This window comes from Geosmithia morbida, assembly GCF_012550715.1.
Source record: "Geosmithia morbida isolate 1262 chromosome Unknown scaffold_13, whole genome shotgun sequence".
NCBI lineage: Eukaryota > Fungi > Ascomycota > Sordariomycetes > Hypocreales > Bionectriaceae > Geosmithia > Geosmithia morbida.
In genome coordinates, this window is record NW_023336200.1 from 101671 (window position 1) to 119838 (window position 18168).

General features: G+C 52.8%; 6 protein-coding genes across 6 annotated transcripts; all 6 read left to right on the plus strand.

Moving 5' to 3' along the window:
- Positions 1 to 483: 483 nt before the first annotated feature.
- GMORB2_2385 (Carboxylesterase type B) lies at positions 484 to 2161 on the plus strand (the record flags this gene model as incomplete). Its single annotated transcript, XM_035464365.1, has 2 exons — positions 484 to 705; positions 794 to 2161. 2 exons carry the CDS (start codon positions 484 to 486, stop codon positions 2159 to 2161), a joined length of 1590 nt encoding a protein of 529 aa, XP_035319551.1.
- Positions 2162 to 6001: 3840 nt separating this feature from the next.
- On the plus strand, positions 6002 to 8997 carry GMORB2_2386 (OPT oligopeptide transporter protein; the record flags this gene model as incomplete). The annotated part of the gene is made up of 5 exons (XM_035464366.1): positions 6002 to 6305; positions 6398 to 6676; positions 6789 to 8097; positions 8198 to 8261; positions 8332 to 8997. 5 exons carry the CDS (start codon positions 6002 to 6004, stop codon positions 8995 to 8997), a joined length of 2622 nt encoding a protein of 873 aa, XP_035319552.1.
- An 835-nt stretch (positions 8998 to 9832) lies between these two features.
- GMORB2_2387 (uncharacterized protein) lies at positions 9833 to 10681 on the plus strand (the record flags this gene model as incomplete). Its single annotated transcript, XM_035464367.1, has 1 exon — positions 9833 to 10681. One exon carries the CDS (start codon positions 9833 to 9835, stop codon positions 10679 to 10681), a length of 849 nt encoding a protein of 282 aa, XP_035319553.1.
- Positions 10682 to 11550: 869 nt separating this feature from the next.
- GMORB2_2388 (uncharacterized protein) lies at positions 11551 to 11978 on the plus strand (the record flags this gene model as incomplete). Its single annotated transcript, XM_035464368.1, has 2 exons — positions 11551 to 11597; positions 11693 to 11978. The coding sequence occupies 2 exons, from the start codon at positions 11551 to 11553 to the stop codon at positions 11976 to 11978; spliced, it is 333 nt and encodes a 110-aa protein (XP_035319554.1).
- A 1366-nt stretch (positions 11979 to 13344) lies between these two features.
- On the plus strand, positions 13345 to 15776 carry GMORB2_2389 (uncharacterized protein; the record flags this gene model as incomplete). The annotated part of the gene is made up of 2 exons (XM_035464369.1): positions 13345 to 13471; positions 13585 to 15776. 2 exons carry the CDS (start codon positions 13345 to 13347, stop codon positions 15774 to 15776), a joined length of 2319 nt encoding a protein of 772 aa, XP_035319555.1.
- An 855-nt stretch (positions 15777 to 16631) lies between these two features.
- On the plus strand, positions 16632 to 17619 carry GMORB2_2390 (NADH dehydrogenase (ubiquinone) Fe-S protein 8; the record flags this gene model as incomplete). The annotated part of the gene is made up of 4 exons (XM_035464370.1): positions 16632 to 16934; positions 17079 to 17171; positions 17254 to 17452; positions 17543 to 17619. The coding sequence occupies 4 exons, from the start codon at positions 16632 to 16634 to the stop codon at positions 17617 to 17619; spliced, it is 672 nt and encodes a 223-aa protein (XP_035319556.1).
- Positions 17620 to 18168: the final 549 nt, after the last annotated feature.

An 18168-nucleotide genomic window follows, 5' to 3' on the forward strand; every position in this document is an offset into this window, starting at 1 on the left:
GATTTCCGAAGCCTCGTGATGACGGCCCCGTGAGTGAGAAAGAAGAAAAGAGGAAAACAAACCGGGTCTGTGATAGAACGCGAATGGCCTGCATGAGATGCAGTTTATGCGCGTCTACAGCGGGCCAGAGACGAGCAGCCCAAGGATCGCAAGGTAGAAACTCGGGAGATCTGGGCCGAGAAAGAACATACGTGATGTGAGACAGCACGTACCACCGTGTCTCGCAGCTCAGGCACAAGAGACAGAGGGAACAGTGAGATCAGGGCAAGAGCAAGGGATGCACGCCTGGTGCGCGACATCACAACTTACTTGTAGGGCCATGGGTAGCAGGCTGAAGACATGTTTTGTTTCACAGGCCGGTCTCCTGGATATCGTGTCACTCCCAAGCATCATTAAAAAACAAGACAGAAAGAATAAAGAGACGGTTGTGCCGCATACTTTCCTTCCCTATTCTTTCGTGGCCCCCTCTCTTGTCATCGGAAAATGCATTTCAGGTTGATCTTTGCCATTGTCCTGCAAGCTGTCTCGACAGCGGCGGTCGACACCAGTGTCGATCTCGGATACTCGACGTACATTGGTACAGCTCTCTCCAACGGCCTGACCCAATGGTTGGGGATTCGATATGCAGCAGCTCCTCTGGGTGATTTGAGGTTCGAGCCTCCGCAGGACCCTCCGCACGAGACGGAACCAAAACAAGCAGATGTGGTGTGTCCCCCCCCTTCCCTCGGCATATTGACTGACAGTGTTCTATGCTCTCTCTACACGGACGATCCATACTGACTCCCAAGCTTAGGCAGGCCCGGCTTGCCTCGAGGTGGGAGGTGACCCAGACGACACCTCGAGCGGGGAGGACTGCCTATTCCTCAATGTCATGGCCCCATCGGACGCCACTTCAGACTCGGAGCTGCCCGTGTTCGTCTTCATCCAGGGTGGAGGATTCAGCAAAAACGCAGACCCCAACATCAACGCGACGGGTCTGGTTGAAGCAGCAGACCATGACCTTGTGGTCGTGGCCATGCAGTACCGTGTTGGACCCTACGGCTTCCTGACAGACGGCAACAACATCAAGGCCAACAATGGGCTGCGTGACCAGCGCAAGGTCCTCGAGTGGATTCAGGATCACATTGCCAAGTTTGGAGGCGATCCGGACCACGTCGTCATTCAGGGTGCAAGCGCCGGTGGCGCCAGTGTCACCTTTCACCTCACGGCCGAGAACGGCGAGGACAAGGGCCTCTTCCACGGGGCCATCATCCAATCGGGCTCGTTTGCCTCGATGCTGACGATTGAGCAGTCGCAGTACCAGTACGACAACCTGACATCCCGGCTCGGTTGCGCGGGCAGCGACAGTCTGAGCTGCCTGCGCGGCAAGACGGCCCGTGAGCTGCAGGAGCAGAACTTCAACATCCCGCTGCCTGGGGGCGATAACCCTCCTCTGTACCAGTGGCTGCCGGCGATTGACAACGACTTCGTCACCGACTACACGTACCGCGCCATAGCCGAGGGCAATTACATCCGCGTTCCGACGATAGTGGGCGACGACAGAAATGGAGGCACCGTGTTTGCGCCCAGGACCTTGTCGACGCTGGAGGACAGTAATCAGTGGATTATCGACCAGTACCCGGCCATCAAGGCAGAACAGCTGCCCATCATCAACGCCCTGTATCCGAACCCCAACGACTCGTGCCCCAGCGAGGGATGCTACTGGCGCCGTACAGCAAACATATATCAGGAGATTCGCTTCATGTGTCCCGGTATATACATCAACCAGGCCATGTCTCAGGACGAGAGCTCATGGGCCTATCTGTACGATGTTGAGGATCCAGCCCAGGTGGCGCGGGGCCTCGGTGTGCCTCACACGGTGGAGGTATATGCCATCATCGGGCCGCAGTACAGCTCCAAGGCTCCGCAGAGCTACAAGACTGGAGGGATCAACGAGTACGTCACACCCGTCATGCAGGGGTACTGGACCAGCTTTACGCGCAGCCTCGATCCCAACAGATACCGCGCCGACGGGACGGCGGAATGGGAATCATGGAACGACGAGCCGGAGAAGAGAATGGTGATTGGGACGGGGGGGACAACGGAGATGGAGGATGTGGACTCGGACCTGAAGAAGAGGTGTGAATTCTGGATCAATCATGGGCTTTCGATGAGCCTTTGAGAAAGAGAGAGAGAGAGAGAGAGCGTGTGTTTGTATGTATGCACCTGGTAGGTGGAATCACTAGCGCCCTGGACAGAACATCGTCGTTGGTTTGCATCTGCACATAGAATCGTTGACATGCATGAATAGATATCGTTATCAACTCTTGCCGATATGAACTGCACTGCCTACACACAAGTACTACCATGAATACATGGTATCTTTAGCAGTACCATGCATCTGTATGTCACTATCGGCATAGCGAATGGAGGCGTTTCCGGGAGGCGTCACCGTCAAGTATTCCATAACGCCAGTCATATTCAGAAGAAGGTCCGGTAAGCAACAGCGTGAGACTACACCGAGGGACTGCTCCAGCGAATACTCGATGCTCAACAACACGTGCCACTGCCGGCTGCAAGTCATAGACATCATCATGCCAATCCAACTCTAGCCTCTAGATGATGCATCAAAACCCCCGACCGGATAAGCTGCCCAAACCATATCCTCGTACGAATGCTACGTTGCGGCCCTGGTAGATGCGGAGATAGATTGGGGGGTAGGGGGGGTTGCGGAAGAGACTGGAGGCTCGGCAGGGATTGATATCGATGAGGCTGGATCACGGGGGAATGAACCAGATGGAGTTTGCTCGCAAGCCATAGAGAGTCAATATTGAACCTTCTTTGCCCCTCCGTATAGGGTATTGATATCATATCAGGATTACAGAGTGACATTGGACATTTTTTTCTTTTCTTTTTTTTCATTCTACATTTCCATCTTCTTTCCACGCGTACAGAGTTTGTTCGGTAATGATAAAGGTGGGTGGGTATATGCAGAGAGTATTACTTGTAAGATAGAGAAAAGGATGTGTTGACGGGAAAATAAAAGTCCTTATCTTAACTGATAAAACGATGAGCAGTACATGATGTTGAAAATTCGTGTTACGGTGGGCTTATTCCACACACGACATGACGAGTTCACGTCGGTCTAGGAGCTGAACTCTTACACGCGCTCACAGACAGCCATCATGTTGCCTATTTCAGACGGAGGGACTATTCTAAAAGGCTGGGGATATTGAATCGTGGCTTGACACAGGACACCCACAGCTTGGTCGTCGGTCGCCTCTAGTCGTGTGTGCTGCTTCTGGCCGTGTGATGTGGTTGGGCAAAGAGTCATGTAGGTAGAAGGTGGGTCAGGGTTGCTTTTGCCAGGGCTTGGTATCAGTACTCGTATTGAAGGCACGGAGGAGAGGAAGAAACATGGGCTAAAGGGGCACGTCCAAGTAACTACATGTACGTATACTCGCATGTACTCTCGTACCCATACATGTACAGGTATCTGCGTAGGATCGCATCTGGAGGGGAGAGTTGCCACCAGCGACAAGAGAAGGAGGATATGGAACTTTTGGATAGTCGCGTAAAAAAGACCCTGCCTGGTATCAACCTCGGCCAAACCAAACCCCCCCTCCACCCACCTATCGATACATGTCAACACATACGGGCGTTGGTGACACCACACGGCGTAACCTGGCTGTACTCGTACGCCATTGTGATGGGAGCCAAGGTGATGAACGATCAAGCTCTTGCTTCTTTGCTGTCGAAACCTGTTGGAGGTTGAGAGAGGTTAGAGAGGTTGGCGAGACAGAGAAAAGAGGTCGGTGCCCTTTTTTTGCCTTCTTCTCTTGACCATTCCACCCGCCCTTCTAGATCTTAGTGGCTGGGAACAATACTTTCTTAGATTGGATTCTCCCTCCAACTATGGTGCTTATCTTGAGCCACCCCGTCCGCCCGTCCCCGCAAACCCACACCACCCACACCGACCAACGACTCACGAGCGCTAGAAGACTAGAATATCCCTGTCGGCTGATTTGACGCACGCCTTTTGGCTTGCTAGGAGCGTAATAATAATCCATTCGCGATTGATCGACTTGTCGGACACTCCCAGGCTACGTACAAGCATGTGGCCGCGAGGCTGCCGGCAACCCTCCACGGCATAAGCAGTCCCGGCATAAACAGTCCCGGCATAAACAGTCCCGGCCTTTAGCTTTTGATAACTCTTCATGAGAGCGAATGCAATCTACCACTTGCTACCCTGTTTGGCAAAAGCGACCAGTTCCTGCTCGGCTCGTCCCTCGACTTGTCCTGGAGATGACGGACAGCCGGGCGGGAATTGTGATAGAGCAATGACGGCGTAGAGCTCCCCTCCTCCTCTGACTCTCCAGACTGACTTACCGGTGGCGTAATGCTAATCTTGGATGAGCTAAAAGGACCTCCCTCTAGTCCCGCATCAGGCCGGACCATGGGGCCTGCCTGATCCGGCAAGGACGTGGGCGATTGTGCGACCGGGGATCCTCTCCCTCCTAACTAAGCAAAGCGTTATCGGCCGCACTCTTGGCGGCCGCGCGGTATTAGTCGCTTGGCAGAGGCCTCTCTCCTTCTCTCTCTCTCTCTATCGTCCTCTCTTTGTCTTCAACCCTTCTCTCTGTTCCTTTCTTTTCTCCTTCTCCACTCCCCATCGTAACATCTGCCCAGGAGTCCCGCATCTGTTCTGCTCCGTACATGCACTCGCAAGGACCGTGTTACGACAGCTCCGAATAGTGCATGCATCCGTCGTACAATCCCATGACAATATTGGTCCATCATGTCGTTATCAATATGAGCGACTCTGGTAAGCCCGAGCCCGACTGGACGTCTCCGTAGTACATCCTCTTCCCCCTCCCTCTGGCAGTTGCCATCTGCTACCGCATGCGTCCCACTGCCAAGAGCTATGCTATGGGTTTATCCTGGCCAAGCTTTATTATATGCGGTCATGAGTGTCTATTGGTCTCCGGGTAATTGATCTTGGGAATCGGGCCATGTATCCAAGATGATGGCGATAGTGGCATGTTTTTGGCCGCAATGCTCCCCGTAATTCTTGCACGAATATATTAAAGCGCATGTCGTTATCAGTAATATTCACTCACCTGTTCATTACCCCGAGTGCGCGAGTGGTAAGGAGTACTGCTTTTACAGATCCCATGAGAGGGGGGGCGGGTACCTGTAAATAATGGCATCTGGTTGGATCGTCTGAGCGATGGATATGGATAAAGATGGGCTCGTCAAGACACTGCAAGGAATTTAAACATGGATAATACCGGGCTTCTTCTGCATCTGTTAGTACTCGTACTGGTGTCTCAGTACCGAGCACTACCAAGTCAACGGCGTACATGTATTAGAGGTTCGACTGAGCAAGGAGGGTAGATACTAGAGGGTCCCCAAGTCCCCAGGTTGGTGGCGTTGACTGGAGATGGGAACTTTGTCACCGCCGCTATCTCTTGGCCAACGCTAGAACATATCTCTCCTGGTCCGTAAGCAACGAACGTATCTCTTTTTGTAGGAAGTGACTGCTACTCGCGTCTGTTGGTCCCACGATAATATCAAACAAGAAAGGGTCCTTTTGTTTTGCATACCCAAGACCCCGGGAAGGGAAGAAAGTATCCATCGAATCAAGTCGCTTCCAATCGAGAGCACGAGAGACTTTCCTGCCTCTCATCGGCATCTTCCCTCCCCCCTCCCTCTCCCTCTCCTCCCACAATCTTGTGTGTTACAAGGGTAATGTAGTTTGTTACTACCTGCTATCATCGTACTGCATCGAGCACAACGTACTCTGGTACTACGCCTCCCCACGCGCTATATTAATACTACTCTGGCTTCCCCGTAGATATTATCGTTCACCATCCGCATCATCCTTCTCTCCAAGTCTCTCTCTTGTGCGTCTTATATACAAGCTCTCTCTCCGATATCGACCATTGACCATGCTATACCGCATCTAAGCCAAACCTCCACACCCACACTGCAAGCCTGAACCAAGCAAGCAGTGACGAAAATGGACTACGAGGAGAAGAGCGCTCGCGGGGGCTCTGGTGCCCCCGCGAGTGTCGACGCCGACAAGGGAGTCCTCACGAGCGAGAAGCCCGGTCTGTACGCAGAGGCCACCGAGTCCGGCTCCATCGACCAGCAGATCGAGGACGAACTCAAGGTGACGGAGGACGATCTCCTAGAGGCAAAGGAGGCCGCCTCGGCCATGACCTTTGAAGAGGTCACCAGTCTCTTGACGACTGTTCGGACCATCCACGAGAAGGATCCCAACTTCCCCCACTCCGTCCTCATTCGCATCGACGAATTCCTCGGTACGCCAACCTCTTTGCTGTTGTTTGATGTGCATGTTATGGCGAGATGGATGAGAAGCAGCACCTACTTACCCGGTAATCCCTGCACATAGATAACCCCGAAATCGCCCGCAACCCAGAGCAGCACTCGACTCTCATCTACGAGATGAAGCTCCAGGCTGCCCTCATCACCAACAACAGTCCCTATGCCGAGGTCAGGGCTGTCGTTGACAACCACGATGACCCTTCCACTCCCTGCTCTACCGTCCGCGCTTGGACCATCGGTATCCTCTTCTCGGGCATCCTCGCCTTCGTCAACCAGCTCTTTAGCATTCGTCAACCCCCCATCAACATTGACTCCAACGTTGCTCAGCTTCTTGCTTTCCCTCTCGGTACGTATCTTTACTTACAACCCGCGCATCCATAATCAACCCTCCCCCCCCCCCCTCTCCCAGTTGCCATGTGTACATCACTTGTTAACACGATATTGCCCTTCTTGAACAGGCAAAGCATGGGAAAAGTTCATGCCGCAATGGGAATTCACCCTCTTCGGAAAAAAGCACAACCTCAACCCCGGCAGGTTTAACAAGAAGGAGCACATGCTCATCGCCATCATGGCCACCACGTCCAAGTCTCTCCCGTACACCCAGTACGTCATCTGGACTCAGGTTCTCCCCTTCCAGTTCAACCAGCAGTACGCCCGGTCATTTGGTTACCAGATCCTCGTGGCCCTGTCTACAAACTTCATCGGATACGGTCTCGCCGGTCTCACCCGCCGGTTCATCGTCTATCCGGCTTACTGTGTCTGGCCGGCGTCCTTGGTGACCATTGCCCTGAACTCGGCCCTGCACAACGAGGAGAACTCGCCCGTGCTCGGGCCATTCAAGAAGATCTTCCACATATCCCGCTACCGCTTCTTCCTCGTTGCCTTCGCAGCCATGTTTGTCTACTTTTGGTTCCCCAACTACATCTTCTCAGCCCTGACCTACTTCTCGTGGATGACGTGGATCGCCCCCGACAACCTCAACCTCAACGTCCTGACGGGATTTCAGAATGGCCTGGGCATGTTTAACCCGTGGCCGACGTTTGACTGGAACGTCCTGCTCTTCGACCTCACTGATCCCCTCATGATTCCTTGGTTCTCGACCCTGAACAAGGCCATCGGCATGTGGCTGTTTGGCTTCGTCATCATGGGCCTCTACTACACCAACACGTGGAACACTGCCTATCTCCCCATCAACTCCAATCGCGTATATGACCATTTCGGCCAGAGCTACAATGTCTCCCAGGCCATCAACGAGAAGGGTCTGTTCGATAAGACGAAGTACTCTGCTTACTCGGCCCCCTACATGTCGGCTGGAAACACCGTCGTCTACGGCACCTTCTTCGCCATATACATGGCTACCGTCGTCTACGTTGCCCTCTTCCACCGCTACGAGGTCGTGTCCGGTTTCAAGAACATGTGGAGTGTCCTGCGCCGCAGGTCGAAGCGTGACGACCCCAACAAGGGCGAGTACATGGATATCCACAGCCGTCTCATGAGGGCCTACCCCGAGGTCTCCGAAATCTGGTACATGGCCGTCCTCATCACCGCTGCCGCCCTCGGTTTTGCCGGTATTGGCGCCTGGCCTACTTACACCACCCTTGCTGTTGTCCCCTACGGTGTTCTTCTGGCCTTCATCTTTGTCATCCCCATCGGTATCGTCAAGGCCATGACTGGTATCGAGGTGACGACCAATGTCTTTGCCGAGTTCATCGGTGGTCTCATTGTCGAGGGTAACGCTCTGGCCATGAACTACTTCAAGTCATTCGGGTACGTCCGTTGTCGATTTTTTTCTTGATTTTTTTTTGAGTCCTCGCTCTCTATGTGAAGAATGAAGGCAATGTGCTGACCCGCTCTCTCCTACATGTAGCTATGTCACATGTGCACATGCCATCCAGTTTTCCAACGATCTCAAGATTGCCCACTACCTCAAGGTATGCTCTCTTACTACCCGGTCATCTTTCTGTCCCCGCCACATGACATGCAGATACTGACCATGACTAGATCAACCCTTGGTTCACATTCATCTGCCAGCTCGTGGCTACGTTCATCTCCACCTTTGTTTCGGTCGGTGTCTTGGCCTTCCAGATTGGCATCGACGACGTGTGTACGACAGAGGCATCGATGAGATTCACATGTCCCGGCCAGACAACCTTCTTCACGGCCTCTGTGCTCTGGGGAACTATCGGACCCAAGAAGATCTTCGGCCACAATGGCCAGTATGCCCCCCTTCTGATCGGGTTCGGCATCGGCCTCGTCGTCCCCATCATCTTCTACCTCATCATCAAGTGGAAGCCGCGCAACCGCTACATCCGACAGTTCCACCCGGTCGCCATCTTCTACGGAGGAATCAACTGGGCGCCCTACAACTTCTCGTACGTGTGGCCGGCCGTGCCCATCTCGTGGCTTAGCTGGATCTTCATCAGAGGCCGGTACCTGTCCTTCTGGTCCAAGTACAACTTTGTCCTGTCGGCCTCCTTCTCGGCCGCAATCGCCATCGCCGGAATCATCATGCTCTTCTCCGTCCAGTGGGTCGACGCTGACATCAACTGGTGGGGCAACACCGTCATCTCCAAGGGCTGCGAGGGTGACGCTTGCACTCTCAAGGTGCTCGGCGAGGGTGAGCGCTTCTACCCATGGTGGGACTCTTCAAAGGCTATCGCCCCTTAGGTTTGCGAGTTGACATAACATGAGTGTTGTTAAGCGAGGAGTCATGATTTTTTCTTTATTTCAAGTTTAATTTTTTTTTTTTTTACTTCAATATCTACATAGTTAGGATTAGGCTCTATTCCCTCTGGCTTCATTGCCTTGCTTCTTTTCATCCACCTTTATGTAGTCTGCTTGCTTGCGCCGAAATACGGACATACATCTCAGAGTTATGCCATTCATCTACTCTACCTTTATTGGTAGACTGGGTTACCATGCATGTGTCATGTTTATTGTGATTGTCCACCTTCACCGAATGCACACGTCAGAGTTATCTCGATCATCTAATCTACCCTTTTTGGTAAATTGTAATGTCATGGATATATTGTGCTTATTGTGATGATATCCGCCTTTGTGGTCCGCCTTCTCGTGCATAATATGCCTTCTTATACATCAGAGTTATCTTGATCATCTAAACTATCTTGATTGTTCCAATTCCAACAAAGCTTATATGCGCCCGAGAGAGTTATCTGATCTACTTCAGACAAGGCTTAACCTAGCCGTCATGTCAACCTTTGCCACATAATGACAATGGAAATATTGAATCTTGGGCTTCAATCCTCTCCTTATCTGATGGACAGGCGAGGTTGACCGAGAGTCTATATTAAGGCAGCTTGTTCCCGTCTGCTTCCTTTTCCCTCTTCTCTTCAACTCTACCCATACCATTCATCTGGTTCACTCTGCTCTACAAAGTAAACTTCCCTCCAGCCATTATACTGTAAACACTTGTTCAAACCTCACCTGTACCATACTAACATCAAAGGGCAGACACATTGTTCCAAAGGCAACATCATCTACGATGGCTTTCGAGGTAGGCGAAATGCTGGCTGGCGGCCTCTCGGCCTTGCTGACCAAGGGTCATGAGCCTAAGCCTGAGCCCAAAAAGCCCGAGCCCAAGAAGCCCGAGCCGAAAACGGAGGAGGAGCTGAGGAAGGATATAAGGGCCCACAAGAATCAGATCAAGGATGACAAGGATGAACTGAGGAGGAAGAAGCATCACAGGGGCTCAAAGAGAGACCTGGAGTCCATCAACATACTCCCCATTGGCGAGTCGGTCGACGACGAGCTGGTCGGAGACGAGCTGGTCGGAGACGAGTGGGTCGAAGATGAGCTAGACATTGAAGAGCCCGTCCAAGCCACGGAGAACATCCAGGCTAGGGATCTCACCCGCGTCGTCAAGCCCAATCGTTTCAACCGTGTCTTGGAGCAGCTGTCGGAAATCCCCACCACGGAGGAACTGGAAGAATTCTTTGCTATTCCTGAGGGAAACCCACTGACCCCCACCCTTGAATCCCTCACTGGGCTGAACGGCAGCAGGATCTTGAGTCCCCGTGGCGTCGACATGCCCGCCGCTCAGGCTTCGGATGGCACTCCCATCGTCACCCCGTCCGTCAGTTCTTCGGATGCTTCCCGCGGTCACCAGTGCAATGAGTTCGGAACCACGATCGCTATCTGTGTCCTCATCGTCGCCTTGCTCACGGTCTCGGGCGCCATGATGGCGTGGGTCGCCAAGCTCTACAAGGACCTCGGCATCGCGAGGAAGCAGGGGCTTCCTGTGTACGTGAAGGACCCCCAGAACGGCTCCGGTCGTAACGGGGTTGAGAAGGATGATGCCGACAGCATCTACATCACCAGGACGCTCCCATAAGGGTAGCAACATCCACTGCCTTTCCTTTGGCACCGATCTCCACTTTCGATGTCTCGAGGAGAGTGTCCCTGCTGCGGTACACTTTGATCCTTGATGGGATACCATTGACGAGGTAGCCTAGGTGTTTGATTTGGAGATGAAAGATTCTTCATTGAGGAACCTTCTTCAGTCTGTTTTCCTTTTGCTTGTTTGTGTTTTTCTCTGTCTTTTGGATACCGCCTATTACTCTCACCGTTTCTCAAGGCGGAGGAGTAGTATCTTTGTTTTTTTTCTCTCTATAATATCTTCTTGATGTATGGCTTTGTATGGCTTCTAGCATCCTTAGCTTAGTAGCGTCATATAATAGCTGTTTTGTTTAGTTCGCTTCTCGATCTGATCCGTAGCGTCGAGACATTAGTTTGACTCGGTGACTCTTCGAGGGGTCTCGACGTCCAAAGATGAGTACTCGCATGATACCCATCAAACTTATCATGGTCATGACAGCTGCGGGGTGACGGTGACATGCCGGTGGTTAAACATAGAGTATCAGGGTGACAGAGGGACAAAGGCAAATAGACAAAGGTAGAAGACAGAGTGACAATGGACGAGCTGAAAGTGAAGATGGAGGAAGAGTGACAAGATGAGAGAGGGATAAAGGAAAAAGGGACAAAAGACAAGGGCCAAGGAGTACTGATACTACTAGTATTATTAGCTGAGTGTGAGTTTCGGTGCCCATGGATTGATCATATCTCACAAGATATTTAAACTAGTAATTGCATCCTCTCTTCTTTCCTTCTTGTTCTTGTTTTTCCTTCCTTCATCATCTGGCTTCCAACAGTTAAAATTGTACTCATCATCGAGCAACAGAAGATCATCACGTCGTCATCATCATGAGGATCATCGCAGCTGCATCGATCCTCTCTGGCTTTGCGTATACGTAAGTTTCATTCCTCAACCCTCCCCCTCTCCTCTCCCCCCCTTTCGTTCACTCACGTCTTGATGGGAGACAGCTGACGAGAAGAACTTGGACAGGGCCATCGGTGGGACTCCATCTCCCACTCCCACTCCCACTCCGGGTATGCCAACGACTCTCATTCCCATCGGGAGGTCATGTCCGACCATCACGTCTACGACGTCAGTGTGCTCGACGTGCATGAGACCCATGTGCATGGCCACATCGACCCTGACTCCCGGTTGCGAGGCCGTCTGTCGACAGGCCGTGGCTACTGTCTATACCCACCACGGCTGCGAGCAGGAGTGCCCTGGGGGATGTGCCGGGACCCAGTACATCGTGGCTAGTGGAGCTGCCAGGTGCTGATGGGCGGTGTGGGTGCTTGACGATGGGGAATAGTATTCGACGGATGGATACGACGATCAAGCTAACACAAGAGGTTATGCACAGTATGACACTCTAGGCCGTTGTGGGGGCAGAATCAAGCGCATGGGAGTCGAAATTGGTGTGAGCATGATGGCAATAAAGAGATGAGAAGACCTTGAAGTCTTTCCTTTGTTCTGGGGGTCCCACGGTCATTTGCATGATGGGGGGTTCTCGCCGATACGAGTCATAGCTTGTGTGGAGGAGAGGAGAGTTATTACTAGCAGTAGTAATGTAATGGTAGCAAGTAACAGACAGTAGCATTAGTAACAATAGGAGCAGTAGCAGTGATCTGTACTCGTCGCACAGATTACCTGTAGTGAGTATGATTACTTGTACAGATCACATCTTGTACATTGAAAGAGGCGGGGGGGATGGTGAATCAACGTAATAATTGGTGGGGGGGGATAGAGTCATATGTACCTCCTCTGCTTATCGATGAGGAGATATACTTGTGCGGCTAACACCAAGCTAAGCCACACTTGGGGTGACGTACACTTTGATAGCATTGATACCGCCCTACGTTAGTGAAGTCACCGGGTTCATGCCCACAACACTAACAGAGCCCTCCTCTATGGGCCATATTAATAGCTAGCCCTGTGATGATCCTGTACGAGTGTCTGATGAGCTGTTAGGACGCTGTTGGTGGCACGGGTGAAGCTGGGACACGCAAACAACGGGCTGTGCTCATTATCACACGCCTTTGGGATGCCACGTACGCGTACGTCTTGTCGTGTCTCGCTTGGCATAGTCGTCCGCCCTATGGATATATATGTATACGGCACTGCTCGTACTCCGTATTCGCAAAGAAGTAGATACGAAATCATACCATTGTGTCACAGTTTCAGCCGTGTCTCAAGCCTTCCATCCTGTGTCTCGATATCAGCAGCTGTCGTCCAAGCACCTCAGTCACTGGTACTCGCCTTTGTGGCCGATATCCGGTGGCTGATACCCCTGCATAAAGGGGACGAGTACAGATTACAGAGTACGGAGTACAGACAGACCCCTTCATTCGCCTGTACGGCCAACTGCCGGATATCTACCAAGTATTATTACTTCGTGTTCTTTTCATCAATTTATTTTTCAGCCTCAATCGCCACAGCTACTGACGTCGTCGGCGCCACAATCCACCCTTTGTCCCAAATCCCCTCCTCCTTCTCCCGACTAACAGAGAAAGCTCAAAGCTGTCTTTCGTCACCAACTCTCAACGCCGTTGTTTCCCCCCCCCCTCTGCGTTTTTTTCCCTTTCTCTTAGATATAAGTCCTGTTACCTTCTTTCACGTCTCCTCTGAGTTGCCGACTTCTCGTCATGGAGGCCAGATCTCTGGCTTCCCTCAATTTCTTGGCTTCAAACCCACCGCAGTATCCATACAATCCGACAGAGGAGAGGCAGCAACATCTAACACTTTACATTTCTCGCGTACCTGGAACACGAGGTACGTTACTCAACATCCTGTTCTTTATGTTTCTTTTTTCTAAGGATACAAGATCTGTGATTGAAGCTCAGATAAACCTGACTAACGTGTGTCACTCGAGGGGGGGGAAACAGACGTCATCCTTTCTCCATTTAAACCCCAGCGCAAAAATGTCACCGTCGAGGACGTCGCCAGCTCTCTCTACTACGTCCACCTCGATACCTCCTCCGAGTTGACTCTGGCGAGCCCCGGAAAGCGTCAGGATCAGTACAGAGGCTCTATGGACGGGGGGGATAGCGCACACAGAAACGCCATCCCCAGAAAACCCGTCCCCGGGTCCGCCCACTCGGACCGATCGTTCCAGCTTCAAGCGCAATCTCAGCCCCAACCTCAGCTCAACACGCCGGTAAGTCCGGTGAGCCCGGTCAACCCGCCGCCCAGGGATATCACCCAGCTTCCCAGTCTTTCCTCGCCGCCAGGCAAGGATAACAGGCCAGCTCTACCACCCCGCCCGGAGGGGGTATCGAGCACGGCAACCGGCACAGCAACAGAGGAACGGGCTTCCCGCCCGCCCCCGACCATGGCGACCACGGCCGACTCCGACATCGGCTTTTCAGACTCTGGCGCTCCCTCTGCTTCTGGTGACTCTGCTGGTGGCGCTGCTACTGAGCCTCCGGTGTTAAGGGTAGAGGTTCCTGGTACAGGTCGGGGGCTACGCGTGCCAGAAATTCCACCCTTTACAAAGGCACCAGCTCTCTCGCCCTCACCCGTCGCCAGAGCGCAGGATATGGCGCCGGATGGTAGAGCAGAACTCTCCGCCGTTGCAAGGGCACCACAAATCGCACGCGCTTCCACCATTACGCGCAAGGCTGTGCCTTCTATCCCCCGTGCTGAGGAGCCATTTACGAGCTCCCGTCGACCGTACTCGGACATCTCATACCACCAGGCCCACCTGGACGACCTGCGGCTCGACGGCGCTCACGACGACCACCGCCAGGGTCGTGAGGAGGCCCTTGCGGCACTCTCTGGGGGTGGGAGCGGCAGCGGTAGCCAGAGCCGGGAGAGGTCGTCGTCCCGAAGGCCGCGGGCGCTGTCGGCGGCCAACTCCCCGGTGTGGAGCGACAGCAGGTCGCCGTCACCGAGGAAGCAGCAGGCCGAGCCGTTTACCCTGAGGTTGATCCGTCGCGACCCGAGCTCGGGGAGTCAGTGGAACGTGGGGACTGTGTCGTCAGCGCACTACAAGGATACCGACGACGTCAACGCCAACGGAAATGGTAACGGTAATGGTAACGGCAACAGTAACGGAAACGCTACCAACCTAGATGGAAACGGCAGCAGCGCGGCACACCGCCACGACCACCACCGCCACGACGGGCAACGCCATGAGAGCTCACCCACGCCCCGGCCGCCGCTGGACATTGTGATCGAGACGTCGGGATACGCCAAGTTCCGCAACATGCCTGCTTCGCAGCCGCGACACCTCGAGACGGGCTTCTTCTCGCGGCAGGTGACCATGACCTATACCAAGAGCTGGTCATCTACGCTGCGGCAAAAGCTCAACTGCATCGACAGGAACTCGCGCCACCAGCTGCCGCGACAGCCGCGCAGCGGATCGCTCAATTCGGATGGATCGTCGTCCATGCTGACGGACAGCACCGATACCACGGCTACAGCGACAACCGGCAACACGACCACAACAGCGACCACGACGAGCAACCCAGGATCAGGCATGAAGGCGAGGGGCTACGTCTTCACCAGCCCTTGGGATGGACGGTGCGAGTTCCGCACAGGCAACGGCGGTCGGAGTCTGACGTGCCGACATGTGGTGCATGACGAGTCGACGTCGGGGGCCTACAACCCGCTCGTGGCAGAGCAGCAGACTGCGACGACTGTGCCTCCTAACTTCCCGAGCCCCATTGTCAGTGAGCTCCGCTTCAACCTTCCGAGCGCCGAGTTGTTCCCGGCTCTCTCGGCCAAAGACCAGCGGGTTGCCCGCCAGAAGCTGGGTAACCTGCGTAAGTTGTGGAAGAGGGAAGATATTGCGTACGACTCGTCCGACTATGAAGAAGAGTACGATGACAATGTCTACAATGATGACGGTGGCCACGGCAATCGAAATGGAAACGGCCACGATGGACACGACGACGACGACGAAATCTCCCCCTTCGATGTCAATCTTGGAAGGGAACGGGCAGGTGGTGGCAACAGTGGAAAGAGGGCCAAGCTGGGCAAATTGATTGTGACGAATGAGGGATTGAAGATGTTGGATCTGATAGTTGCGGCCAATATGGGGATATGGTGGGGAGCATGGGAAAAGAGTATGTGATGACAGCTTCTCCACTGTTGCCTCTCTTTTTTTAACCCTTCCTCTTTTTTCCTTGTTCTCCTTAACCTTTCTTTTTTTCACTATTCATTTCATTTTCCTTCTCTGCTCCTTTCCTCCGCTCTCTTTTGCTCCTTATTGTAGGACATTCTTCATTCTTAGCAACTTTTCTTTTTCATGTGTTACGAATGTCAGCGATTGCATTGGTGGCGGCGCACCAGGACAGGGGTGTGTTTGTTTGGCGTAGAGGTAATACGGGGTTAGTCGATACGGATAAAGACGCACGATACAACTTCAACTTGAATGCAAGGGTTAGAGTTGTCAAAGTTGAATATCTTCATGTCTTCAGAATCTACATCCTGAACACGAATGTATGTGAATTACGTATGCATGCACACATATGAGAATGTCAGTCGACAAGACAAGGGAATACATTGGTCATCCACTAATGGATGACCAAAGTACTCACTCGTACATATTATGGAGCACTCCTTTAGCAGATTGTGGAGGACTGGAGAGGAGATTGCGGAGGAGTGCGGAGGAGGGGCACGTGACAAATCACGTGATGATATCCTGACCAATCATAAGTCACAGATTGTAATCCCTCAGGCCATAGCCGAGCACCACCACCAGCACCACACCACCATCTCCCTGTCGAGAAGGATCATTGCCATAAGATTTGGAGATATCGACGACAATCCGACGCTTCAATCAAGACGCGGGGGGCTGGTTTTCCGATCAATCCTTGAATTGATTTGAAAAAAGAAGAAAAAAAGAGAGAAGAAGAAAGGGAAAAAGAAGAATCATCCTCCCGTCATCGAACGAAGACGAGACCCCATGGCTCCTCCTACCACGACCATGCTAGCCCGTCATCAGCTCATGGCTCTACCACGGGCAAGAGCAGCAGCAGTAGCCAGCAAGACATCCTGGACTGCCGTCACGGCCGCCATCCGACAGCAATCCCGAGGGTACGCTACACCCCTCGGACCTCCTCCAGCCAACTTCCGCACCAGCAAGGAAGTCAGGTGGCATTGGGACAATGACACTCTCCTCGACCGTATGGGGAAGTATTTCCTCCTCACCGAGATGGCGAGGGGCATGTACGTCCTTTTGGAGCAGTACTTTCGTCCTCCCTATACCATTTACTACCCGTTCGAGAAGGTGAGCACACACATCCCTTCTTTCTTCTTCTTGCTTCTTCTTTTTCGTCTTCTACTTCTTCCTCTCCTTCTCTCTCTCTCTCTCTCTCTCTCTCTCTCTCCACACATGTTCAAAATCCATTGTTTGGCTGACACCAGGTTCAAGGGTCCCATCTCCCCCAGATTCCGTGGCGAACATGCCCTTAGACGTTATCCCTCTGGTGAGGAGCGATGTATCGCCTGCAAACTTTGTGAAGCTGTGAGTTCTCTACTATCCTTCCCCCTCCCCAACTGCCATTGCTTGTAAAATCCCCACAAGGACGAAAACTGACGGTGAATAGATCTGCCCCGCTCAAGCCATCACCATCGAAGCCGAGGAACGAGCCGACGGATCCCGCCGCACCTCCCGCTACGACATCGACATGACCAAGTGCATCTACTGCGGCTTCTGTCAGGAGTCCTGCCCCGTCGATGCCATCGTCGAGAGTCCCAATGCCGAGTATGCCACTGAGACGCGAGAGGAGCTTCTCTACAACAAGGGTATGTCTTCTCTTCTCTCTACACGCTCTTATACTTTCCTGGTCTACCATCCCCGTCTGTTAGAACGTGTACTGACCTGTTGTGAAATAGAAAAACTCCTTTCCAACGGTGACAAGTGGGAGCCTGAACTTGCCGCTGTCATCCGCGCCGACTCCCCTTACCGATGAAACATCAAGCACGCACATTCATTTTATACATCCTGTTGCTTGTTTTTTCCCTTTTCCGTCAGGATCTTTACGTTGTAGAGATCAGCTGTACTCTTCTTGTTTGACAATAACAGTTCCATTTATCCCAATCCAATCAATCATAACTGCTACCTCTGTACCTGTATTATGCAGACCCTCCCCCAGGTTTGCGGAGAGGGGGGAGGGGGGCCCACGTCCAATGAGGCACATATCAATAGATCAATCTCCCCAGTCCCACAGTCGTTGCGGAGTTGTGCTAGTAGTAAATTCAGTTGTGAGAGCGGCTCCTTGATTCTATGGTCTGTCACCTGTGGGTCTGGTCCGTAGGTCCATGCTCCGTCATCGGCCCGACTTTGTGGGTATCGTCAAATGCTTCACCATGGATATCAGCCAACGCCAACCCGGCCAGTACCAAGATATCTATCCACAATGTGAACGGCAGAATAAGTATGAAAAGGGACAAGAGTATTAAAGAGAGGAAGATGATGATGATGATGAAAGAAGACAAAATCCCTACAACCCTTCACACAC